The sequence below is a fragment of the Carcharodon carcharias genome, chromosome 25 (assembly GCF_017639515.1).
Source record: "Carcharodon carcharias isolate sCarCar2 chromosome 25, sCarCar2.pri, whole genome shotgun sequence".
Taxonomy (NCBI): domain Eukaryota; kingdom Metazoa; phylum Chordata; class Chondrichthyes; order Lamniformes; family Lamnidae; genus Carcharodon; species Carcharodon carcharias.
The window spans coordinates 17,849,508-17,871,261 of record NC_054491.1 but is presented as its reverse complement, the minus strand read 5'-3'; the positions used below and the strand labels follow the sequence as shown (position 1 = coordinate 17,871,261).

The window sequence follows — 21,754 nt, the reverse complement described above, 5'->3', positions numbered from 1 at the left end:
AGAGCATAAAAGATTTTTTTAAAAATTTTTAAAAAAAAATTTAAAAAAGAAATTTTTTTTTAAATAATGGAAATAGGTGGGAAAAGGAAAATCTTTAGCATGATGCCACCACCGAACACATCTTCTCTTCACACCCCCCTATCGGCATTCCGTAGGGATCGCTCCCTCCGGGACACCCTGGTCCACTCCTCCATCACCCCCTACTCCTCAACCTCCTCCTATGGCACCACCCCATGCCCACACAAAAGATGCAACACCTGCCCCTTCACTTCCTCTCTCCTCACCGTCCAAAGACCCAAACACTCCTTTCAAGTGAAGCAGCATTTCACTTGCATTTCCCCCAACTTAGTCTACTGCATTCGCTGCTCCCAATGTGGTCTCCTCTACATTGGAGGGACCAAACGTAAACTGGGCGACCGCTTTGCAGAACACCTGCGGTCTGTCCGCAAGAATGACCCAAACCTCCCTGTCGCTTGCCATTTTAACACTCCACCCTGCTCTCTTGCCCACATGTCTGTCCTTGGCTTGCTGCATTGTTCCAGTGAAGCCCAACGCAAACTGGAGGAACAACACCTCATCTTCCGACTAGGCACTTTACAGCCTTCCGGACTGAATATTGAATTCAACAACTTTAGGTCGTGAGCTCCCTCCCCCATCCCCACCCCCTTTCTGTTTCCCCCTTCCTTTTTTTTCTTTTTTTCCAATAAATTATAAAGATTTTCCTTTTCCCACCTATTTCCATTATTTGAAAAAAAAATTTTTTTTTAATTTTTTTTAAAAAAATTTTTTAAAAAATCTTTTATGCTCTCCCCACCCCCACTAGAGCTATACCTTGAGTGCCCTACCATCCATTCTTAATTAGCACATTTGTTTAGATAATATCACCAACTTTAACTTTAACACCTATGTGTTCTTTTGTACTATTATTGTTGACATCTTTTGATGATCTGCTTCTATCACTGCTTGTTTGTCCCTACAACCACACCCCCCCTCCACTTCTCTCTCTCTCTCTCTCCGCCCCCTACACACACACCTTAAACCAGCTTATATTTCAGCTCTTTCTTGGACTCGAACTCAAGTTCTGTCGAAGGGTCATGAGGACTCGAAACGTCAACTCTTTTCTTCTCCGCCGTTGCTGCCAGACCTGCTGAGTTTTCCAGGTAATTCTGTTTTTGTTTTTGTTTTGGATTTCCAGCATCCGTAGTTTTTTTGTTTTTAGCTCTGTGTTTAATTGACTGCCACTGCTCTTCAAGAAATGCCAACCTCCTTGAAAAAGTTCTGTTCTTTTCTGCGACAAGATTTCCGTACCTTTCTTTTGCCCTGCTCATCTTCCTTGCTTTCCATTTCCCTCCTGGTGTTTGACAAGGTGTTTACTAAAACCTGCTTTCACAGCCATATCTCCTTTCTCAGTGACTGTCTCCATCTCCGACTTACCCCACGTGGATTTCAACTGAAATTCCACCCCTCATGTTTCGAACCCACCCAGGATTACAGGTATCTCCGGGACATAAAACATTTCTCGGACTGCTGTTCCCGTCACATTCTGAAATCCACACTCAGTGCCATGCGCCGCCATATGAACACACTCGACCTCTCCCTCCAGCAGCACCGCCGTACCCTTTTTCAAAGCTGCGCGTGCCCCCAGTTTCATTTTATCCTTCGGCTCATCCGACGCCTCAACAAGAAACTTTTTCTCTTTCTCTCAAGTGCTAAGGAACGCAAGCTCCAACAAGTCATCGACACCAACACCCATCTAGGACCCTCCACCCCTGCCTGTCCCTCCGTCCCCACCCCATCTTCCAATCCCAGCCCCAGCCGTGTATTCACTATACCCCCTGACCTTCCCCTCTCCAATGCTGAACGTTCAGTGCTCAGCAAAGGAATTAGTTTCATACCCTTATGCCCTCACCTCAATGAATTTCGGGCTCGGCACGATGCTGAACTCTTCTTCCGCCGTCTTCGTCTCTGGGCTCACTTCTTTGGGCAGGAGTCCTCTCCCAGTTCAACGGATCCTTTTACCTATCTCCAATATTCTCCCTCCACCTGGACCCCTCCCTCTGGATTCTTACCTTCTCTTGATCTTTTCATTGAGAACTGTCGGCGCGACATTAGTCGTCTCAATTTCTCTGCTCCTCTCACCCATTCTAACCTGTCTCTCTCTGAACTTAATGCACTCCATTCTCTCAGGTCCAACATTGTCATCAAACCCGCTGACAAGGGTGGTGCTGTTGCTGTCTGGCGCACTGACCTCTACCTCGCGAAGGCTGAGCGTCAACTCGCAGACACTTCCTCCTACCTCTCCCTGGACCATGGCCCCACCACTGAACATCAAGCCATTGTTTCCAGGACTGTCACTGACCTCATCTCCTCTGGGGATCTCCCTCCCACAGCTTCCAACCTGATAGTCACCCAATCTCGGACGGCCCGCTTCTATCTCCTACCCAAAATCCACAAACAGAACTGCCCCGGTAGACCGATCGTCTCAGCTTGCTCCTGCCCCACAGAACTCATTTCTCGTTATCTTGACTCCCTTCTCTCTCCCCTTGTCCAGTCCCTTCCCACCTACATCCGTGATTCCTCTGACACCTTACGTCACATCAACAATTTCCAGTTCCCTGGCCCCAACCGCTTCCTCTTCACCATGGACATCCAATCCCTCTACACCTCCATCCCCCACCAGGATGGTCTGAGAGCTCTCAGCTTCTTCCTCGAACAGAGGCCCGAAGAATCCCCATCCACCACTACTCTCCTCCGCCTGGCTGAACTTGTTCTCACGCTGAACAATTTCTCCTTCAACTCCTCTCACTTCCTCCAAATAAAAGGTGTGGCTATGGGTACCCGCATGGGCCCCAGCTATGCCTGTCTCTTTATGGGGTATGTGGAACATTCCTTGTTCCAGTCCTACTCCGGCCCCCTTCCACAACTCTTTCCCCGGTACATCGATGATTACTTCGGTGCTGCTTCATGCTCTCGTCGGGACTTGGAAAAATTTATTAATTTTGCTTCCAATCTCCACCCCTCCATCATTTTCATGTGGTCCATCTCTGACACTTCCCTTCCCTTCCTTGACCTCTCTGTCTCAATCTCTGGTGATAGACTGCCCACCAATATCCATTACAAACCCACCGACTCCCACAGCTATCTCGACTACAGCTCCTCACACCCCGCTTCCTGTAAGGACTCCATCCCATTCTCTCAGTTCCTTCGCCTCCGTCGCATCTGTTCCGATGATGCTACCTTCAAAAACAGTTCCTCTGACATGTCCTCCTTCTTCCTTAACCGAGGTTTTCCACCCAAGGTCGTTGACAGGGCCCTCAACCGTGTCCAGCCCATCTCCCGCGCATCCGCCCTCACGCCTTCTCCTCCCTCCCAGAAACATGATAGGGTCCCCCTTGTCCTCACTTATCACCCCACCAGCCTCCACATTCAAAGGATCATCCTCCGCCATTTCCGCCAACTCCAGCATGATGCCACCAGCGAACACATCTTCCCTTCACCCCCCCAATCGGCATTCCGTAGGGATCGCTCCCTCTGGGACACCCTGGTCCACTCCTCCATCACCCCCTACTCCTCAACCCCCTCCTATGGCACCACCCCATGCCCACGCAAAAGATGCAACACCTGCCCCTTCACTTCCTCTCTCCTCACCGTCCAAAGACCCAAACACTCCTTTCAAGTGAAGCAGCATTTCACTTGCATTTCCCCCAACTTAGTCTACTGCATTCGTTGCTCCCAATGTGGTCTCCTCTACATTGGAGAGACCAAACGTAAACTGGGCGACCGCTTTGCAGAACACCTGCGGTCTGTCCGCAAGAAAGACCCAAACCTCCCTGTCGCTTGCAATTTTAACACTCCACCCTGCTCTCTTGCCCACATGTCTGTCCTTGGCTTGCTGCATTGTTCCAGTGAAGCCCAATGCAAACTGGAGGAACAACACCTCATCTTCCGACTAGGCACTTTACAGCCTTCTGGACTGAATATTGAATTCAACAACTTTAGGTCATGAGCTCCCTCCCCCATCCCCACCCCCTTTCTGTTTCCCCCTTCCTTTTTTTTTTCTTTTTTTTCCCAATAAATTATAAAGATTTTCCTTTTCCCACCTATTTCCATTATTTAAAAAAAAAATGTTTTTAAATTTTTTTTAAAAATTTTTTTAAAAATCTTTTATGCTCTCCCCACCCCCACTAGAGCTATACCTTGAGTGCCCTACCATCCATTCTTAATTAGCACATTTGTTTAGATAATATCACCAACTTTAACACCTATGTGTTCTTTTGTACTATTGTTGTTGACATCTTTTGATGATCTGCTTCTATCACTGCTTGTTTGTCCCTACAAGCACACCCCCCCTCCACTTCTCTCTCTCTCTCCGCCCCCCTCACACACACCTTAAACCAGCTTATATTTCAACTCTTTCTTGGACTCGAACTCAAGTTCTGTCGAAGGGTCATGAGGACTCGAAACGTCAATTCTTTTCTTCTCCGCCGATGCTGCCAGACCTGCTGAGTTTTTCCAGGTAATTCTGTTTTTGTTTTTGTTTTGGACACTTATAACGTGCCTTATCATGCCTGCCAGAAATATTTCAAAGTTCTTTGCATACTATGAATTACTTTGAAGTGCACCAGCTATTGTTATGTATGTAAATATGGTAGCCATTATGCACACAGCAAGGTCCCACAAACAGCAGTGAGTTCAGCCCCCGTTTTATTTGCCCCATGTATTTTATTGGTTAAGAAAGAGAAATTGGTCAGAAACACCGGACCTAGGACATTCAGGAGTGAAATTGGGAAATATGTTCTCACACATAGGGCAGTGGAAATCTCTCCCCCAAAAGGGCTGTGGCTCAATTGAAATTTTCAAGACTGAAAGCAATAGAATTTTATTATGGACAAGGGACATGAGTTAGCAAATGGAGTTGATTTTAAAGTGTCAGGAATTGCCTGAAGGCAGTAGGAGCTACAGTTTTGTAGCTATCAGGCAGGCTCAAAATAAAGTAAAGGCCTGGTGGCCAGATTGGAGGCAATTAAGGCCTTTTCATTCATTTGTAGAGATTGGGGTCATTACTGCCAATAGCCCTGGCCTATTACTAAATTCCACCAGATGGTTTGAGAAAGTGGACATAACAAAGGTGGATAGTAGGGAACGAGACAGAAAACATTTGTCACATCTAGGTGTGGCAGGCAAGAAAGGGGGGTCGTCTGTGGCAACACTCCATGAATTATTCCATATCATGGTTATGTGACTCAACAAGTAAGTCCCGCCATGGTAGTTTGAGAATTTGAGTTCAGTTTAAAAGAAATCTCAGAAGTAGATTTAGACGGACAGGTAGTTTTGAGAAGGCGGGGAGGCTGCAGAAGGATTTGGACAGATTAGGAGAATGGGCAAAAAAGTGCAGATGGAATACAATGTGGGGAAGTGTGAGGTCATGCACTTTGGTCAGAAGAATAGAGGCATAGACTATTTTCTAAATGGGGAGAGAATTCAAAAATCTGGGGTGCAAAGGGACTTGGGAGTCCTAGTCCAGAATTCTCTTAAGGTTAACTTGCAGGTTGATGCGGTAGTTAGGAAGGTAAATGCAATGTAGGTATTTATTTCGAAAGGACTAGAATATAAGAACAGGGATGTGCTGCTGAGGCTTTATAAGGCTGTGGTCAGACCACATTTAGAATATTGTGAGCAATTTTGGGCCCCGTATCTCAGGAAGGATGTGCTGGCCCTGGAGATGGTCCAGAAGAGGTTTACGAGAACGATCCTAGGAATGAAAGGCTTAACATATGAGGACCTATACTCGATGGAGTTTAGAAGGATGAGGGGGGATCTGATTGAAACTTACAGAATACTGAAAGGCCTGGATAGAATGGACGTGGGGAAGATGTTTCCATTAGTAGGAGAGACTAGGACCCGAGGGCACAGCCTCAGAGTAAAGGGAAGACCTTTAAGAACAGAGATGAGGAGAAACTTATTTAGCCAGAGAGTGGTGAATCTATGGAATTCATTGCCACAGAAGGCTGTGGAGGCCAGGTCATTGAGTGTATTTAAGACCGAGATAGATAGGTTCTTGACTGGTAAGGGGATCAAAGGCGGGAGAATGGGGTTGAGAAACTTATCAGCCACGACTGAATGGCGGAGCAGACTCGATGGGCCGAATGGCATAATTTCTGCTCCTATGTCTTATTTCTAAGTAAAACACTCCTGTCCATAAAAGTGGCCATGAAGCTGTTGGGTTGTCGCAAAAATTGAACTGCCCACATCCAAAATAGCACTAAGTTCCATTCACCCTTTTGCCCATGGATGATTAGATCACCAGGATCTAAAAACAAAAACCTGCGGATGCTGGAAACCCAAAACAAAAACAGAATTACCTGGAAAAACTCAGCAGGTCTGGCAGCATCGGCGGAGAAGAGAGTTAACGTTTCGAGTCCTCATGACCCTTCACCAGGATCTAATTCAATGACCGAACATGCTCGAGAGATTGAATGGTCCACTGCTGCTCCTACCTTCTATGTCCCTGGCCACATCTTTTGGATGCTGCAGCTGTAATCATCCCAATGTTCTCCCTCTTGGCAGACTCCCTGTTGGGAACAGGGATTCCAATGGGAGTCCAACATGCACAGGTAATGTGCTCCCAGGAAAATGCGTCACGGTTGCAGCTTCTCGCAGGGGCGGGTGTCAGTTCTGCCCCGCTGAGACACTTCCCGTCACATTTCCTTTGTGACATCTCACAGAGTGAAATCCAACCCTTCGCGAGTGGCCTCCTGTCCCAGTGAAACCCTCGGAAATATTAAAACTTTTCTTTAAGATTTTTGCCTGAACCAAGTAATAAATTGAGAAAAATTCCAGGGTATTAATTGCACCTCATAACCTGTTCCAAATCTGCAGAACCGTCTACCCGTTCGGTGAATTCGCACTGGTTCCTATAAGTGCCGACATATTAAATCTACGAATGCTCAGATACTTTTAACAACTTCCTATCAATCGCTCTAGTCAATTAATGTAACGTATCACTTGGAACTAAGCATCAAAAGAGTCTGCTTCTTTAACTAGGAAGAAAACAAAAAAATTGAATTCATGGCATTGTCCAACTCACACTAGCTCTCCCGACAAGGGACCCATCCATGGTCCAGGATTCCGTGAATTCTTGCCTCTCATACGTCTCTAATCACCATCCTTGGACCAATTCTATCCAACACTTACATAAAGAACAAAACCTGTGTTTATATAGCACCTTAAATATTGGAAAGCCGCCTCAGAGGTGAAAGATAACACAGCATATGGTACAAGCCTGAGGGGAAAAGATTCTACTAATCTATAGTCTGCCAATCAAATAATAGTTTCTTTTTTTATTTCCCTCCTGTGTACATAGTATTAGGTCATCCTAGTCATGGGACATAAATCGTGTGCTACAGTTCTTGCTCGTTAGGGGTGGAAATTGCTCTGGGTGTGCCAATTAATGCATTCCTGTCAAACTGCAATATGTGATGTTTTCATTGAGTCATTACTGGGTTTACTTTAAATGGGCTAATAACTTAGTTAGAATTTGCGCACAAGGATTGGAGGGGAACTCATTAATCACTAAAGATGGCTCTTTGGCTCTGACATCCAAGTGTCCTCAATAGGAATTTATGAGAAATTCCTTTGCCCATGAATTAGTGAGAATGCAGAACTCACTATTTGAAGGAGTAATTGAGGTGAATAGCTTGGATGTATTTAAGGAGAAGCTGGATAAACATACAAGGGAGACAGGAATAGAAAGGTATGTAGATGGGGTGGAGATAGCTTATGTGCAGCAGAAATATTTGCATAGATCAGTCTGTGATGTAAATTTTATGTAATTCCATATGGTGTTGTATTTAAATATTGCAGAAATCTTGTTAGTAAAGGTAGTTCTATATCAACCTCAGATTCCCAGTATCCTGGAACCATCTTGTTTTTATTTGTTTGAAAGTAATGATTTGTGACTTCATTTTATATGTGCCAAACTTTCTCCTGAGGAAGGTTTACAAAGACTGCCGGTTAGAAAACTGCAGCACCGGCCCAAAGGGTTCAGGCAAGTAGTCAACCCACCTGAGAGACAGTCCAGTCCTCTGTAACTTAACCATTCACTAACATATCCATATAGGTCTACAGGCAGTAGCACTGCTTTTATGGCACTGCCTTTGGCCTTGAAGCTACAGGGTGTCATCATTAGGCTACAAATAATAACCTCCCAAGTTAATCAAGGATTTTTAAGAAGAGTATGTATAACACATATTTGCAACCTTTTCTTAATCATACTCTGAAGGGTTTTCATCTGTTCAACTCTGGAGATTTTTTTTGCATGCCTTCATACAACAGAAACTGTCAGTGTTGTCATCGGGTTTATTTAGTGTATCGATTCCAGTACATGGAGCAAAAATTGCACTTCAGACAATATGCTTCATGTGCGCTGGTTTCTAATTCATCATCTGAATTGGTTTCCCTGCCAGTGATTAGCCTGTAACCACCTGTACTCTAACCTAGTGTTATATTTTTTTAATGTATTAGTTCTCAGGATGTGGGCATCATTGGCAAGGTTGGTATATATCACCCATTCCCAGTTGCCCTCTGAAGGTAGTGGTGGGTATTCCTCTTGAACCACTGTTAATAGTGGCTTACTGAGGCTAGTTCGGAGGATAGTTCAGAGTCAGCTATGTTGGTGTGGGCCTGGGGTCACAAATAGAGCAGGATTTTCCAGCCCCACCCACCGCTGAGATCTCCCAGTCCCGCTGAAAGTCAATGGGCTTTTGGCTAGGCTGCCACATCCTCCCCGGCAGGTACTTCAAATCCCGGTCACAGACCCAATAGGGACAGCAGGTTTCCTTCCCCTTAAAGACGTTAATGAAGAAGTTGGGTTTTTACAACAGCCCAACTTAATTTATTTTGCTATGTATGATATTTTATCATCGTCTATTGATATTGGCTTTTTATTTTTGAGATTTAAAAAAAAAACTTAATTCAAATTCTCAAACTGCACTGGTGGGATCTGAACTCACGTTCTTGGGATTTTGCATCTAACTCATGACTTACAAGTCCAATAACATAATCATTATACTGCTGTACCTAACACAACTCAAATTGAGGAGGGAGAAAGGAAAGATGTGCATTCACATAGCCCCTTTCACACCTTGAGGAAATCCCTCAGTGCTTCACAACCAATGAATTAGTTTTGAAGCCAGTCGTTGTTATTATTTAAGCAAGGGTGGCATCAACTGTGAGCACAGCAAGATCCCACAAGTAGCGATAAGATATATAGTGGGATAATTTCTTTTTTGCTGCTGTTTGAGAGGTGAATGCTAGCCATGCCACATGCTCTTCTTCAAACACTGTCACGGAACATTTTCGTTTAAGGATTTTCAAGCTGTGGAGTTAAGCACATCTCTATCATTTTGTGGATGTTAATCAGCAACGTAGTAGGGAATTAAACAGTATTAACATCACAAAAACAGGCCATTCTGCCCAACACATCTATGCTTCTGCTTATGCTCCATACGAGTCTCCTCCCACACTTCATCTAACCCCATCAACATATCCTTCTATCGTTTTTGTCCCATGTGTTTAAACACACATATACTATTCACCTCAATTACTCCTTGTGCTATTGAGTTCCAAATTCTAACCACTCACTGCATAAGGAAGTTTCTCCTGAATTCCCTATTAAATTTATTGGTGATAATCTTATATTTATGGTCCCTAGTTCTGTTCCCTTCTTCAAGTGGAAAACATTTTCTCTATTCCTACCCCATCAAAAACCTTTCATAATCTTAAAGACCCCCAGTCTTTCCTTTTCTAGAGAAAGATATCCCAGCCTGTTCAGTTTTTCCTGATAGGTATAACATCTCAGTTCTGGATCATTCTAGTAAATCCTTTTTGCACATTTGCCAGTGCTTCTATATCCTTTTTATAATATAGAAACCAGAGCTATGCACAGTACTCCAAGTGTTGTGTAATGAAATGCTGGAACATGGAGTGATGAAAGAGGGCATTTCCACGGTGCTTAGCAACTGTGAATTAACTTTTGGATGCAGATGGTTCTGTGTTCAATCACTGCTGAGCAATTGGCATTCCAAGTTAATTGTGGTTCAGATTACTGTTATCACAGGTAAAATATTCAAATCACCAAATTAAAAATAAGATCAAAACTGATGTCCAATCTCATTGAATCATAGAACAGATATAGCCATTTGGCCCATTGTGCCTGTGTCGGCTTTTTGATCAAGCTATTTAATTTGTCCCACCCTCCCCTGCTCTTTTCCTTTGTAAATGATTTTCCCTTCAAATGTTTACCTTCAGGACATTTCACCTTCAAGAAATGTGCTTGGATCTCTAAGAAAATGACATCCATCATAATCCAGGAACTCTCCCATGATTTTCAGTTTTCTACTCACTGACCTTTATGTTTGTAGGGTGGAGGAAGGAGGGTGGAAGCTTGGGGTTTTATATATAATTCTGTTCTCCAGAAAAAAAAACTTTAGGACAGCCTCACAATGTGACCAGGAATGGTGTAAATGTATTCACAGGATTAATTGTTTTTTCATAACAATTTAATTTATAGAGCACCTGTAATGTAGTAAAACGCCCCAAGGTGCTCCACAGGAGTAAGATTTGACACTGAATCACATAAGGAGATATTAAGACAGGTGACCGAAAGTTTGGTCAAATGGGTAGATTCTAAGGAGCATCTGAAAGGAGAAGAGAGAGGTATAGGGGCAGAGAGGTATAGGAAGGCAATTCCAGAGCTTAAGACTTAGGCAATTGAAGAAATGGCCACCAATGGTGGAGTAATTAAAATGAGGAATGTGCAAGAGGCCAGAATTGGAGGGGCTCAGAGATCTCGGAGGGTTGTGGGGCTGGACATGACAGAAGTACAGAAGTAAGGAAGAGCGAGGGTATAGAGGGATTTGAAAACAGAGATGAGAATTTGAAAGTTCAGGCATTGCTTAACCAGGAGTCAATGTAGGTTAGCGAGCACAGGGGGGGTTTAGTGGTAATGGATAAACAGGACTTGGTATGAGTTAGGACAAAGGCATTAAAATGGGTTTTGAATGACCTCAAGTTTACACAGGGTAGTACATGGTGGGCTGGCCAGTAGAGGACTGGAATTTTAGAGGTATCAAAGGCATGGTTGAAGGTTTCAGCAGCAGATTTAACATTAAAACTATAGAAGAAATAATCTTGTTTACGATCAAACATTGCTCTTGCTGAGAACACTAGGCTTTGTTAATAAAAAAAAATCATCCCCACATTTGCATTTACAATTTTCAAAATCACATTCACGCAATGCTCCAACATTTTTTTGGAGTTCATGTATTATGTAGAAAAATTAGATAGCCAATTTGCACACCATTAGATCCTACAAACAGATGAATGACCAAATAATCTATTTTTTTGTGCTGAAAATTGAGGGAAGTCTGCTAACCAAAATGATAGGATGACATCTCCTCTGTCTGTTGGTTTGATGGATCCTTTGTGAAATGAAATTACACAGTATCAATCCAGCTCATCAAGGAGCATGTGCCCACAGCAGACAACTGTCCTTAATTTAGCAACTCATTAATACTCTCACTTGAAGAGACCACAGAATAGATGTTGCAGGAATTGGAAAAATGTTAGCCTGGGGCATTTTAATGAGTGCAGAGAGAAATCTTAAAGCAAAAGTCCTATCTGTACTTTCTTTCTTGTTGCAGAACGTGTGAACAGAGATACTGCTCAAGAGGCGACAATAAGCAATCGTTCAGAAGCACAAGATACAATTCTGTGGACTCAGCTACTTTTACATGATACAAAGCATTGAGGCTGACTTAATGATCTTTCAATGCAATAGGACTCTGTTAGCCATTGGGGAGTTGGTGAGACAGGCAGCTTCTTATGTATAACAGCTCCCCATTACATAGAGCCCTGAAATAGGCCATTCGGCCAAATTGTTTTACGCTGGTGTTAATGGTCCACAGGATCTTCCTCCCACACCTCTTCATCTCATCCATCAACATGTTCTTTTCTCCCTCACATATTTATCTAACTTCTCCTGAAAAACAGCAATGCTATTCACCCCCAACTACTCCATCTGGAAATGAGTTCCACATTCTTACTGATAAGTGATTCCAAGCCACTTGGTGAAATATGAAATTAGACACAAATCCTTTTCTTAATAGTTCCTTTATTTACTTTACAGATGTCTGCCTCCTATCTAGCACTCAGTGTCCCAGCATTCTCTCTTTATAAGTGTTCTACATACTTAATTAAACAATGCCCTTCACTTGTGTACCTGAATAATATAATTAACATACCACACCTACAGTTGTGGCCTCTTGCACTTCCCCAATTTTCTTTGCTTCACCATTGGCAGCCACACCTTCTGCTGCCGAGGCCCTAAGCTCTGTAATTCCCTCCCTTAATCTTTCCAACTCTCTTTCTTCCTTAAAACCCACTTATCTGAACAAGATTTTGGTCATCTGTCCCATTATCTCCTTATGTGGCTCAATATCAAATTCCATCTGATAATGTTCCTGTGAAGAACCTTAGGACATTTTACAGTGTTAAAGGAGCTATATAAATTCATGGCTGTGTACATTAGTGGGGATCATGGTTGAGAGAAAATTTGCAGGGTGAGGGGGTGGGAGCGGTGTGGTGCCACAGCCTGAGGGGGAGAGAGGAGCACATATTTGTCATGGCTTGCAAGACAGCTTCAAAAATGTTAGGCTTACTTAAGTCTGGAACACCACGCTGATTTTAACCATGATGCTCTCAGTTCCCTGCCGTGGGGGTGGGGGGGTGGGGTGTGGTGCTTGTATTTCAGCATTAATGGTAGAATGTTGTTGTTTGATTCTGGAGAGTGAGAAGATTGTTAGATGCCCCCAGAATGCTGACAGGGATATATTGTCTTGCAGTATTGTAGCTGGATCAGTGACCTGCTAAAAGACAAGCGCAAGCATTTACCATGGCACAAAACTGACAAGATTGTGATCGCTGCTGACAGGAAAATAACGGTTTTCTTATTCCTGTTACCTATTTCCATGGAATCTCCTCACAGGCCCTGGAAATTTCTGGAATATAATGCAAGGATCTGGAACCTCCTCGGATTTGCCTGATCATCCTTGTAGGGTTTGAGAGGAACTTTACTGAAGATTTCCAAATTGGCTACAGGTTCCTGTTTTTTATCCCCTTCATCCCATCTAGGCTGGAGGAGGTCACAGGTGTTATCTAAAGGCAAATTGTTGTTGTCGCTGCCATGCCATAGAGTTGTGTCACCCTATTTTACCAATACTACAGGGTTATTGTTCCTTCCTGGCTTCCTCCTTCTAAGTTCCATATGCTTCATTCCAAATATCCGTCATTCTTTCTGCATCCCCAATGTGCTGAAATCAAGATTCTTTGTTCTGTCATCAACTTTTAACTTACACTTATCCAGGTTTGCAGAAAACTTCAACTTTTTCAGTCTTCCCTTCTAACTACAATCTAAAACCCCAAACTTGATGTTGTCTAATCCATGCTTCTTGATATCCTTTCTATCTTTTCCAGACATGGTGTTGTTCTGCACTGTGAACCATCCCCCAGGTACTTCAGTTAAAGAACAGACCTGATAAACAGAATTAACAGATCTATAAAGATCTGCTCATGATCAGCCAGCTACTGTCTTATCTTACTTATTAAAAAAACCTTTGCAATACTTTGATCACAACCAGAATATTTATTCAGCTGCATACATAAGGGATTTCTGAGAGCACATATAGTTGTGTGTGTTGAAAGGTCACACAAAAATCTATGACTAATGAATATTTATTTGCTTTAAACATGCTAACTTCTGCAAGTACAGCTAATTTTTTGGAGTGATGTAAATGGTTAAAGCCTTTATGCAGTGAAACGCGATTGAGGAGGTTGATTTTTATGAGATGCAGGGGAAATAGGATTAGATTGATCACGGAGCTTCAGTTATGCATTACACCATGATTAATGCTCCTATTTAAAACAATCCCGGATGATTGCAGTGCAGAGTCAAGATGTCAGCCAATATTGTCAATAGCATTGAGTGAGTGAGCTGACCAGACCGGGAAGGCCAAAGTTTGATTCCTGGTCAAATTGATTGAATTTGCTCATCTCAGCCCCACAAATTTCCTGAGTTCTCTGGGGTACAGAAAGTAAAGTCAGCCAGGCATCCCACACCTCAGAGGAATCTTCCGCTCCCACCACCGAACTCCAGTATGGAAGATTCTGCCCCTCCTTTTTGTCCTATGGACTTCCACATTAGAAAATGTGTGCATGCGGCATTGGGTAAAGACAAGAGCAAGCTTGGCTCTGTGCTTTCCTCAGTTGCATAGACAACTAACACTCATTAGCCGTGGTTAAAAAGGAAGGAAATATCACAGGAACATAGGAACAGGAGGAGGTCACTTAGCTGTTTGAACCTGTTCCGTCATTCACAGATTATGGCTGATCTGTGACCTAACTCCATATACACACCTTTGCCTCATATCCTTTCTTACATTTGGTTAACAAATATTTATCAAACTCAGTTTTAAATTAAGGATTGATCTAGCATCAATTGCCATGTGCAGAAGAAAGTTCCAAATTTCTACCACCCTTTGTCTGAAGAAAAGTTTCTTAATTTCACCCCTGAAAGGTCTAGTTCTAACTTTTAGACTAGTCTCCCAACTAGCAGAAATAGTTTCTCCCAATCTACCTTATCTGTTCTGCTTAATATCTTGGAACCTTCAATCAAATCATTCATTAGCCTTCTCCATTCCAGGGACTACAACCATAGTTAGTTTAATTTCTCTTTGTAGTTTAACCCTTGGACTGCAGGACACATTCTAGTAAATCTACGCTGCATTCCCTCCAAAGCCAATATATCCTTCCAGATATGTATGGTGCCCAGAACTACTCACAGTACTCCAGGTGTGGTCTGACCAGGGCTTTCTACCAGAGGGCTGCAATCACCACAGAGCTAATATCACAGCAGGAATAGGATTGAGGAAGTTGGTTTGGTGTCAAAATTGTGTGTCAGCCATGGCTCAGTTAGTAGCCCTCTTGCCTCTTGAGTCAAAAGGTTCTGCGTTCAAGTCCCACTCCAGGGCTTGAGCACAAAAATCAAGGCAATGCAGTATTGGAAGTGGTGCATTGTTGGAGGTGGCATCTTTTAGACAAGACATTAAGTCAAGGCCCCATCTGCTTGTTTGGGTGGATGTAAAAGATACATATGAATTAGGAGCAGGAGTTGGCCCCTTCACTCAGCTCTGCCATTCAATAAGATCATGGCTGATCTAATTTTAACCTCAAATCCACATTCCTACCTACCGCCGATAACATTCCAACTCCCGCACACACCCCCCCCCCCCCCACCACCACCTGCCAAATCTACTTCTGCCTTAAAGATATTCAAAGACTCTGCCTCAACCACCTTTTGAGGAAAAGAATTCCGGTCTCACAACTCTCTTGAGGGAAAAAAATGTTCCCTTATCTCTGTCCTTAATGGGTGACCCTTTATTCTTAAATAGTGGCTCATTGCACTATTTCAAAGAAGAGCAGGAGAATTATCCCCAGCATTCTGGCCAATGTTTATCCTTTAATCTTCACAAAAGACAGATTGTTTGGTCATTATCATATTGCTGCTTGTGGGAGCTTGCTGTGAGCCAATTGCTTGCTGTGTTTCCTACATTATGACAGTAACTGCACTTCACAAAGTACTTAATTGGCTGTAAAGCGCTTTGCAGTCGTTCAGTGGTTGTGAAAAGTGCTATATAAATGCATATCTACAAACTACACAAGCTGATCTTCGAAGAAGTCAAAAAATCGAAAACTGAGGATACAGGAAATCTGAAATAAAAACAAAAAATGCTGGAAATACTCATCAGGTCAGGCAGAATTGAAAGATGAGGTGCTGTTCTTCATGCTTACGCTGAACTTCCCTGGAACAGTGTAGTAGGCCAAGGACAGAGATGTCAGCATGAGAGCATGGTGGAAAATTAAAACGATAGGCCAGCGGAAGTTTGGGGCTATGCATACGGACTGAATTAAGGTGTTTCACAAAATGATCACCCGAGGGGAAGGGATGTATTTGGTATTCCAAATGGACTGTTCCCTCCGTGATGCCCTGCTTCGATCCTCAACCACTCCAATATCTCATCCCCTTCTCATGGCACATTTCCATGCAAACACAGGAGTTGTAACACCTGGCGTTTTACCTCCTCTCTCCTCACTGTCCAAGGCCCCAATTACTCCTTCCAGATGAAGCAGAGATTTACATGTACTTCTTCTAGTTTAGCATGCTGTATTCACTGCTCATAATGTGGTCTCCTCTATATTGGTGGGGGGGGGGGGGCAACAAAACACTGATTGAGTGACCGCTTTGCGGAATACCATTCAGTCCGCAAACATGACCCCGTGCTTTCGGTGGCCTGTCATTTTAATTCCCCACCTTGCTCTCACGCTGACATCTCTGTCCTCGGTCTGCTACACTGTTCCAGTGAAGTTCAATTTAAGCTTAAGGAACAACCTTTCAATTGGCCAGTTTACAGCATTCTGGAGTCAACATTGAGTTTAACAACTTCATACCATAACCTTTTATTCCATATTGTTTCCTTTTCTTTACATGTTACAGATTTTCCCTTAATTTTGCTTTTAGTCGGCAGCTACTAGGCACATCTTTTCTTTGTTTCTTTTCTTGCCTCATCACCATTCCCTTTGGCTGTAAGGCTAACTCTTCTGTCTTCCAAACGACCCTGTCTTTCACCCTATCACAGGCCTTCCTTGGAGCCTTGTCCCACCTGACTTGTGCCTGGTAGATGGTGGGGAGTCAGGAAGTGAATTACCTGCACTTACTAAGAATGGGTTAAAATTTTTGAAATTAATTTTATTTAGAGTCCTCAGAAGACAGAAAGAAGATGCTTTCATTCCATTGATCTGGGCTGGATTCAAGCAAAATCCAGTGGTAAAAGGACAGTGCTCTGACGTACTATTCCATCATGTCCAAATGAAACAGAATGAAGACAATAATTTGATACATAATCGTGCCTTTAGACATGGTATTCAGTTTTGTGATGCAACAAAATGTCAAATATTAACTCAGGGTCAACATTTTGCAATATTGTTCTAAGATGATGAACTGACCTTGTTTAGTCACAACTAAACCGAACAAAGGTCACTGATTAAACTCAAAACTATTGGGCCAAAACTTCTGTTCTCAACTAGTAACAAGTTTTTGACATCTAAATATTGTAGTGCTAATTTTATGACTACAATGCCCATACAATAAGTCCTAAAATCAACCTTCTTCCAGAACTAACAATATTCAACACAAAACACCCTTCAGTTATAAACTGTTCAAAAGATGGGTGGGGATCATTTCCTATAAAGAATCTGAGTTGATTAAAAAAGAGATTGGGGATGAAAAATTTGTCCTGACGAAATTATTTAATCGGATTATTTTGAAAATAAAAATAGCAGAATTAAAAGCAATACTTAAATGTTCCTCATGTTTGTGATGAGACATTGGGTTCAACGGTGACAATAGTATAACCGAACCTGAATCTGCCCTCGCTCTCCAGCAGAAGTCAGCACAGAGAAGTCAGTCATGGGTATTCTGGCTGATTTCTTTATACTTTTCCCAGTATAGAAGACCTGAGGCCTGGTGTGGGACCCTCTGGTTGTCAGTGCAGATAAGTGATCAAATCTGGTGTGTTCTGATGTATATGGCTGAGTCTGCATTGGATAATATTGGATAATGTGCTTACTCCCTAAGCCATCAAAGGAACAAACCTCTTTTATATCTCTGACTCAGACTCAGTATTTATTTTGTTTTAACACTAATTTACATGAAGTCTAACTAAAGGATTTTTCCAACAACTGAAAAAAATCCTCTTTGCATTTGGAGACAAATGGAAATTAGCAGGCAACTGGCTCAGTCCAAAACATTGATTTTGGGTGGAACTAAGGTGTAATTATTCCCAAATCTATATGTCAATTTTATGTTCGTTTCAAAAAAGGAGCCTTTCTGTTAAAGGGGCACTTTCTTGAATAAGTGTTTGGCAAACCTTTTATGAGAAAAAATATATTTAGGAAGGAAGGACAGTGAAGCATCATATTTGTCACCGTGGCGTTACGTGAGAGTGACATAGTGATGCGTTCGGAGGTGATTTTTGTCACGGAACCGTGGAAAAAGATTGGACACTTTTCCTTCATTTAAGTCGGACCTTTAATTCAAAACCAGGTTGGAACTAAATGCACTACTTTCAAGATAAAATATGTTGTTTTGTGACATGAGAAAAATTGTATCTCTAGAGTAGATTTAAATTGATTACTTATTATTAATATTACTTATTAAATATAGTCAACGTTGTTACTGTGTTTTGATATATTATTGTCATTGTTAGATACAAATTACAGGACAGAACACTATATATTATTGTTGATGCCAATTTGTATATACATAGATGGATAGATACATGAATGTAAAATATTATGATTTATATATTAAACACAGCTTCACTCTTACCTTCTGAGGGGGTGTCCCTATTGTCATCTCCACATAATATCCCTGTCCGGATTTCCCTCTCAGATTATCAACCATATCCATAAAATTGATACTTTGTCTCCGACCAGCCTCATCAGCAGCTCTGGTCAACCTGCTGGGGATCCCGATGTCATTTTTCAGGGGGACCTTGATCCCTGACGGCTCTCCATTGCAATGCAACCATTCAGTCAAAGAGCAAACCAACAGCAGAAAACGAGAAATGGGACAAAAATTCATTTCGATAACGCTCCTTTCCCTCTTGTTTTTGAAAGAAAAGACAAGTGCAATTGCACAGCAGCTGCCTGCAAAAGATATTTATTTAACCCCGTCTCGCACTACATTGAGACATTTGGGGGAAAGGTGAACGCTCAGCGTCGGATGCTTCATTGATGGGTTTAGAAAGAAGGGCATTTAAAAAAAGCAGGTAGTGAAATATCATTACTCTTTCACATGAATGGATCTTCGCGGAGAGTCTGGGTAGCTGCAGAAAATGCCATTATTGTTCATCTTTCCACTGTTTGACGCTGTGGATCAGGGTTTGGTAGAATATGGTGATGGGTTTCGGCAGAACAGCATCAGCAGAGCCTGGATAGTCTTCCCACTGTCTCTGCTTCCCCACTCCAGCGGAAGAACTATTGTAGACAGAGTAAAATACAGGAATGACGCTGAGAAAGGCAGGGGGAGCAAGGTTGATAAAGCCCTCTGGGTGTTGTAGTTTCTCATCTTTTGGCTGAAACGTTTGGAACTCTTCTGTGCACTTCCTGGTGCATTTCTGTGCATCCACATACAAAAAATCTTTGGAAATGATATAATCTGCTATTGCACTCAGAGGGATGCATTTAAATAATTTTTTTGAATTTAAAGGCTTCGAGACCTCATTTCTGCTTTTCAAATATTTGCTTGCAATCAGACTGCCTGGGATATATTTGGACCCACTAGTGCTGAAGTCCCTTTGCTCCCCCACTTCCATTCCCCCATTCTCTCCTTGTCTGCAGTTGCCTTGCCTGAGGTAGAAAAACTTCAATTCCCGGCAGGTTCTGTGGCACTGCAGCGCATGCGCATTGGTTCCCGGCTGGAGGGGCGGAACCCTGGCGGATTTAATTGACAGCTGTAGGAGCCATACAGAATCCAGCTCTCCGCTGAATGGGTGGCCGTTTGAACCAATCAAGCCGCTCAGAAAGGAGCCGCGGGTGGGAGGAGTCGCTGCTCGGTTTGAACTGTGGCGCCGGAAGTGATATTTTTATTGTGTATTTTTACTGTAATCCTGTAAACGGTTAAAACGACAGTGATGGCGATGTCTGCCCGCACCGGGGGAGCGGGAGCGGGAGCCCGAGCCCGTTAATGGAGGCGGTTCCTAGACGCCTGAAGGGACCACGGGCTAAGCTGCTCAGGTAAGCGGCCGGTTGCTATGGAGGCGGTAATGGCGGAGGCAGAGCGGCCACATCGCCCCCAACATCCATTAAACCTCTTAAACCCAACCCGATCCTCCACCTTCACCCGCCCCTAACCCCAAACCCACCCGCATCCCCAACATCCATTAAACCCAATCACCCCCAAACCCACCCCCAATCACAACCCCATCACCCACCATCATCCCATCACCCTCACCCCCGACCCCGTCACCCACCCTCTCCCCCAACCCTGTCACCCACCCTCTCCCCCAACCCTGTCATCCACCCTCCCCCCCAACCCTGTCATCCACCCTCCCCCCCAACCCTGTCATCCACCCTCTCCCCCAACCCTGTCATCCACCCTCCCCCCCAACCCTGTCATCCATCCTCTCCCCCAGCCCTGCCATCCACCCTCCCCCCCAACCCTGTCATCCACCCTCTCCCCCAGCCCTGCCATCCACCCTCTCCCCCAGCCCTGCCATCCACCCTCCCCCCCAACCCTGTCACCCACCCTCCCCCCCAGCCCTGCCATCCACCCTCCCCCCCAACCCTGTCATCCACCCTCTCCCCCAGCCCCGTCACCCACCCTCTCCCCCAGCCCCGTCACCCACCCTCCCCCCCAGCCCCGTCATCCACCCTCTCCCCCAACCCCGTCACCCACCCTCCCCCCCAACCCCGTCACCCACCCTCCCCCCCAACCCCGTCATCCACCTTCCCCCCCAACCCCGTCATCCACCCTCCCCCCCAACCCCGTCATCCACCCTCCCCCCCAACCCTGTCATCCACCCTCCCCCCCAACCCTGTCATCCACCCTCCCCCCCAACCCTGTCATCCACCCTCCCCCCCAACCCTGTCATCCACCCTCCCCCGCAACCCTGTCATCCACCCTCTCCCCCAACCCTGTCACCCACCCTCCCCCCAACCCTGTCATCCACCCTCTCCCCCAACCCTGTCATCCACCCTCTCCCCCAACCCTGTCATCCACCCTCTCCCCCAACCCTGTCATCCACCCTCTCCCCAACCCTGTCACCCACCCTCCCCCCCAACCCTGTCACCCACCCTCCCCCCCAACCCTGTCACCCACCCTCCCCCCCAACCCCGTCATCCACCTTCCCCCCCAACCCCGTCATCCACCCTCCCCCCCAACCCCGTCACCCACCCTCCCCCCCAACCCTGTCATCCACCCTCCCCCCCAACCCTGTCATCCACCCTCCCCCCCAACCCTGTCATCCACCCTCCCCCCCAACCCTGTCATCCACCCTCCCCCCCAACCCTGTCATCCACCCTCCCCCCCAACCCTGTCATCCACCCTCTCCCCCAACCCTGTCAGCCACCCTTCCCCCCAACCCTGTCACCCACCCTCCCCCCAACCCCGTCACCCACCCTCCCCCCAACCCCGTCACCCACCCTCCCCCCAACCCCGTCACCCACCCTCCCCCCAACCCCGTCACCCACCCTCCCCTCCAACCCTATCATCCACCCTCCCCCCCAACCCTGTCATCCACCCTCCACTCCAACCCTATCATCCACCCTCCCCCACAACGCCGTCACCCACCCTCGACCCCCCAATGCCGCCACCCTCCCTCGATGCCCCCGCCCTCGATGCCCCCGCCCTTGACGCCTCTGCCCTCGACGCCCCCGCCCTCGTCCCCCCTCACCCCCGCCCTCGTTGCCCCCACCATCCACCCTCACTCCCCCCACCATCCACCCTCACTCCCCCCCTCGCCCCACCATCCACATTCTCTCCCCAACCTCACCCCCACCATCCACCCTCACTCCTCCCCCCTCGCCCCCCCACAGTAGCATTATCGATCAATATATCAACCCCAACCTAACCATTACC

General features: G+C 45.0%; 2 protein-coding genes across 6 annotated transcripts in view; one reads left to right on the top strand and one right to left on the bottom strand.

Moving 5' to 3' along the window:
- bace1 (beta-secretase 1) overlaps positions 1 to 19,377 on the bottom strand; it is a 99,015-nt gene extending 79,638 nt beyond the window's left edge. For both annotated transcript variants that reach the window (XM_041174338.1, XM_041174339.1), the window contains exon 1: positions 18,503 to 19,377. In XM_041174338.1, the coding sequence (XP_041030272.1) occupies positions 18,503 to 18,757 (255 nt within the window). In that variant the 5' untranslated portion in view covers positions 18,758 to 19,377. The remainder of the gene's footprint in view (positions 1 to 18,502) is intronic.
- A 339-nt stretch (positions 19,378 to 19,716) lies between these two features.
- LOC121269706 (centrosomal protein of 164 kDa-like) overlaps positions 19,717 to 21,754 on the top strand; it is a 208,208-nt gene continuing 206,170 nt past the window's right edge. For all 4 annotated transcript variants that reach the window (XM_041174537.1, XM_041174536.1, XM_041174535.1 and 1 more), the window contains exon 1: positions 19,717 to 19,911. The gene's annotated coding sequence lies outside the window, so the exon portion shown is untranslated. The remainder of the gene's footprint in view (positions 19,912 to 21,754) is intronic.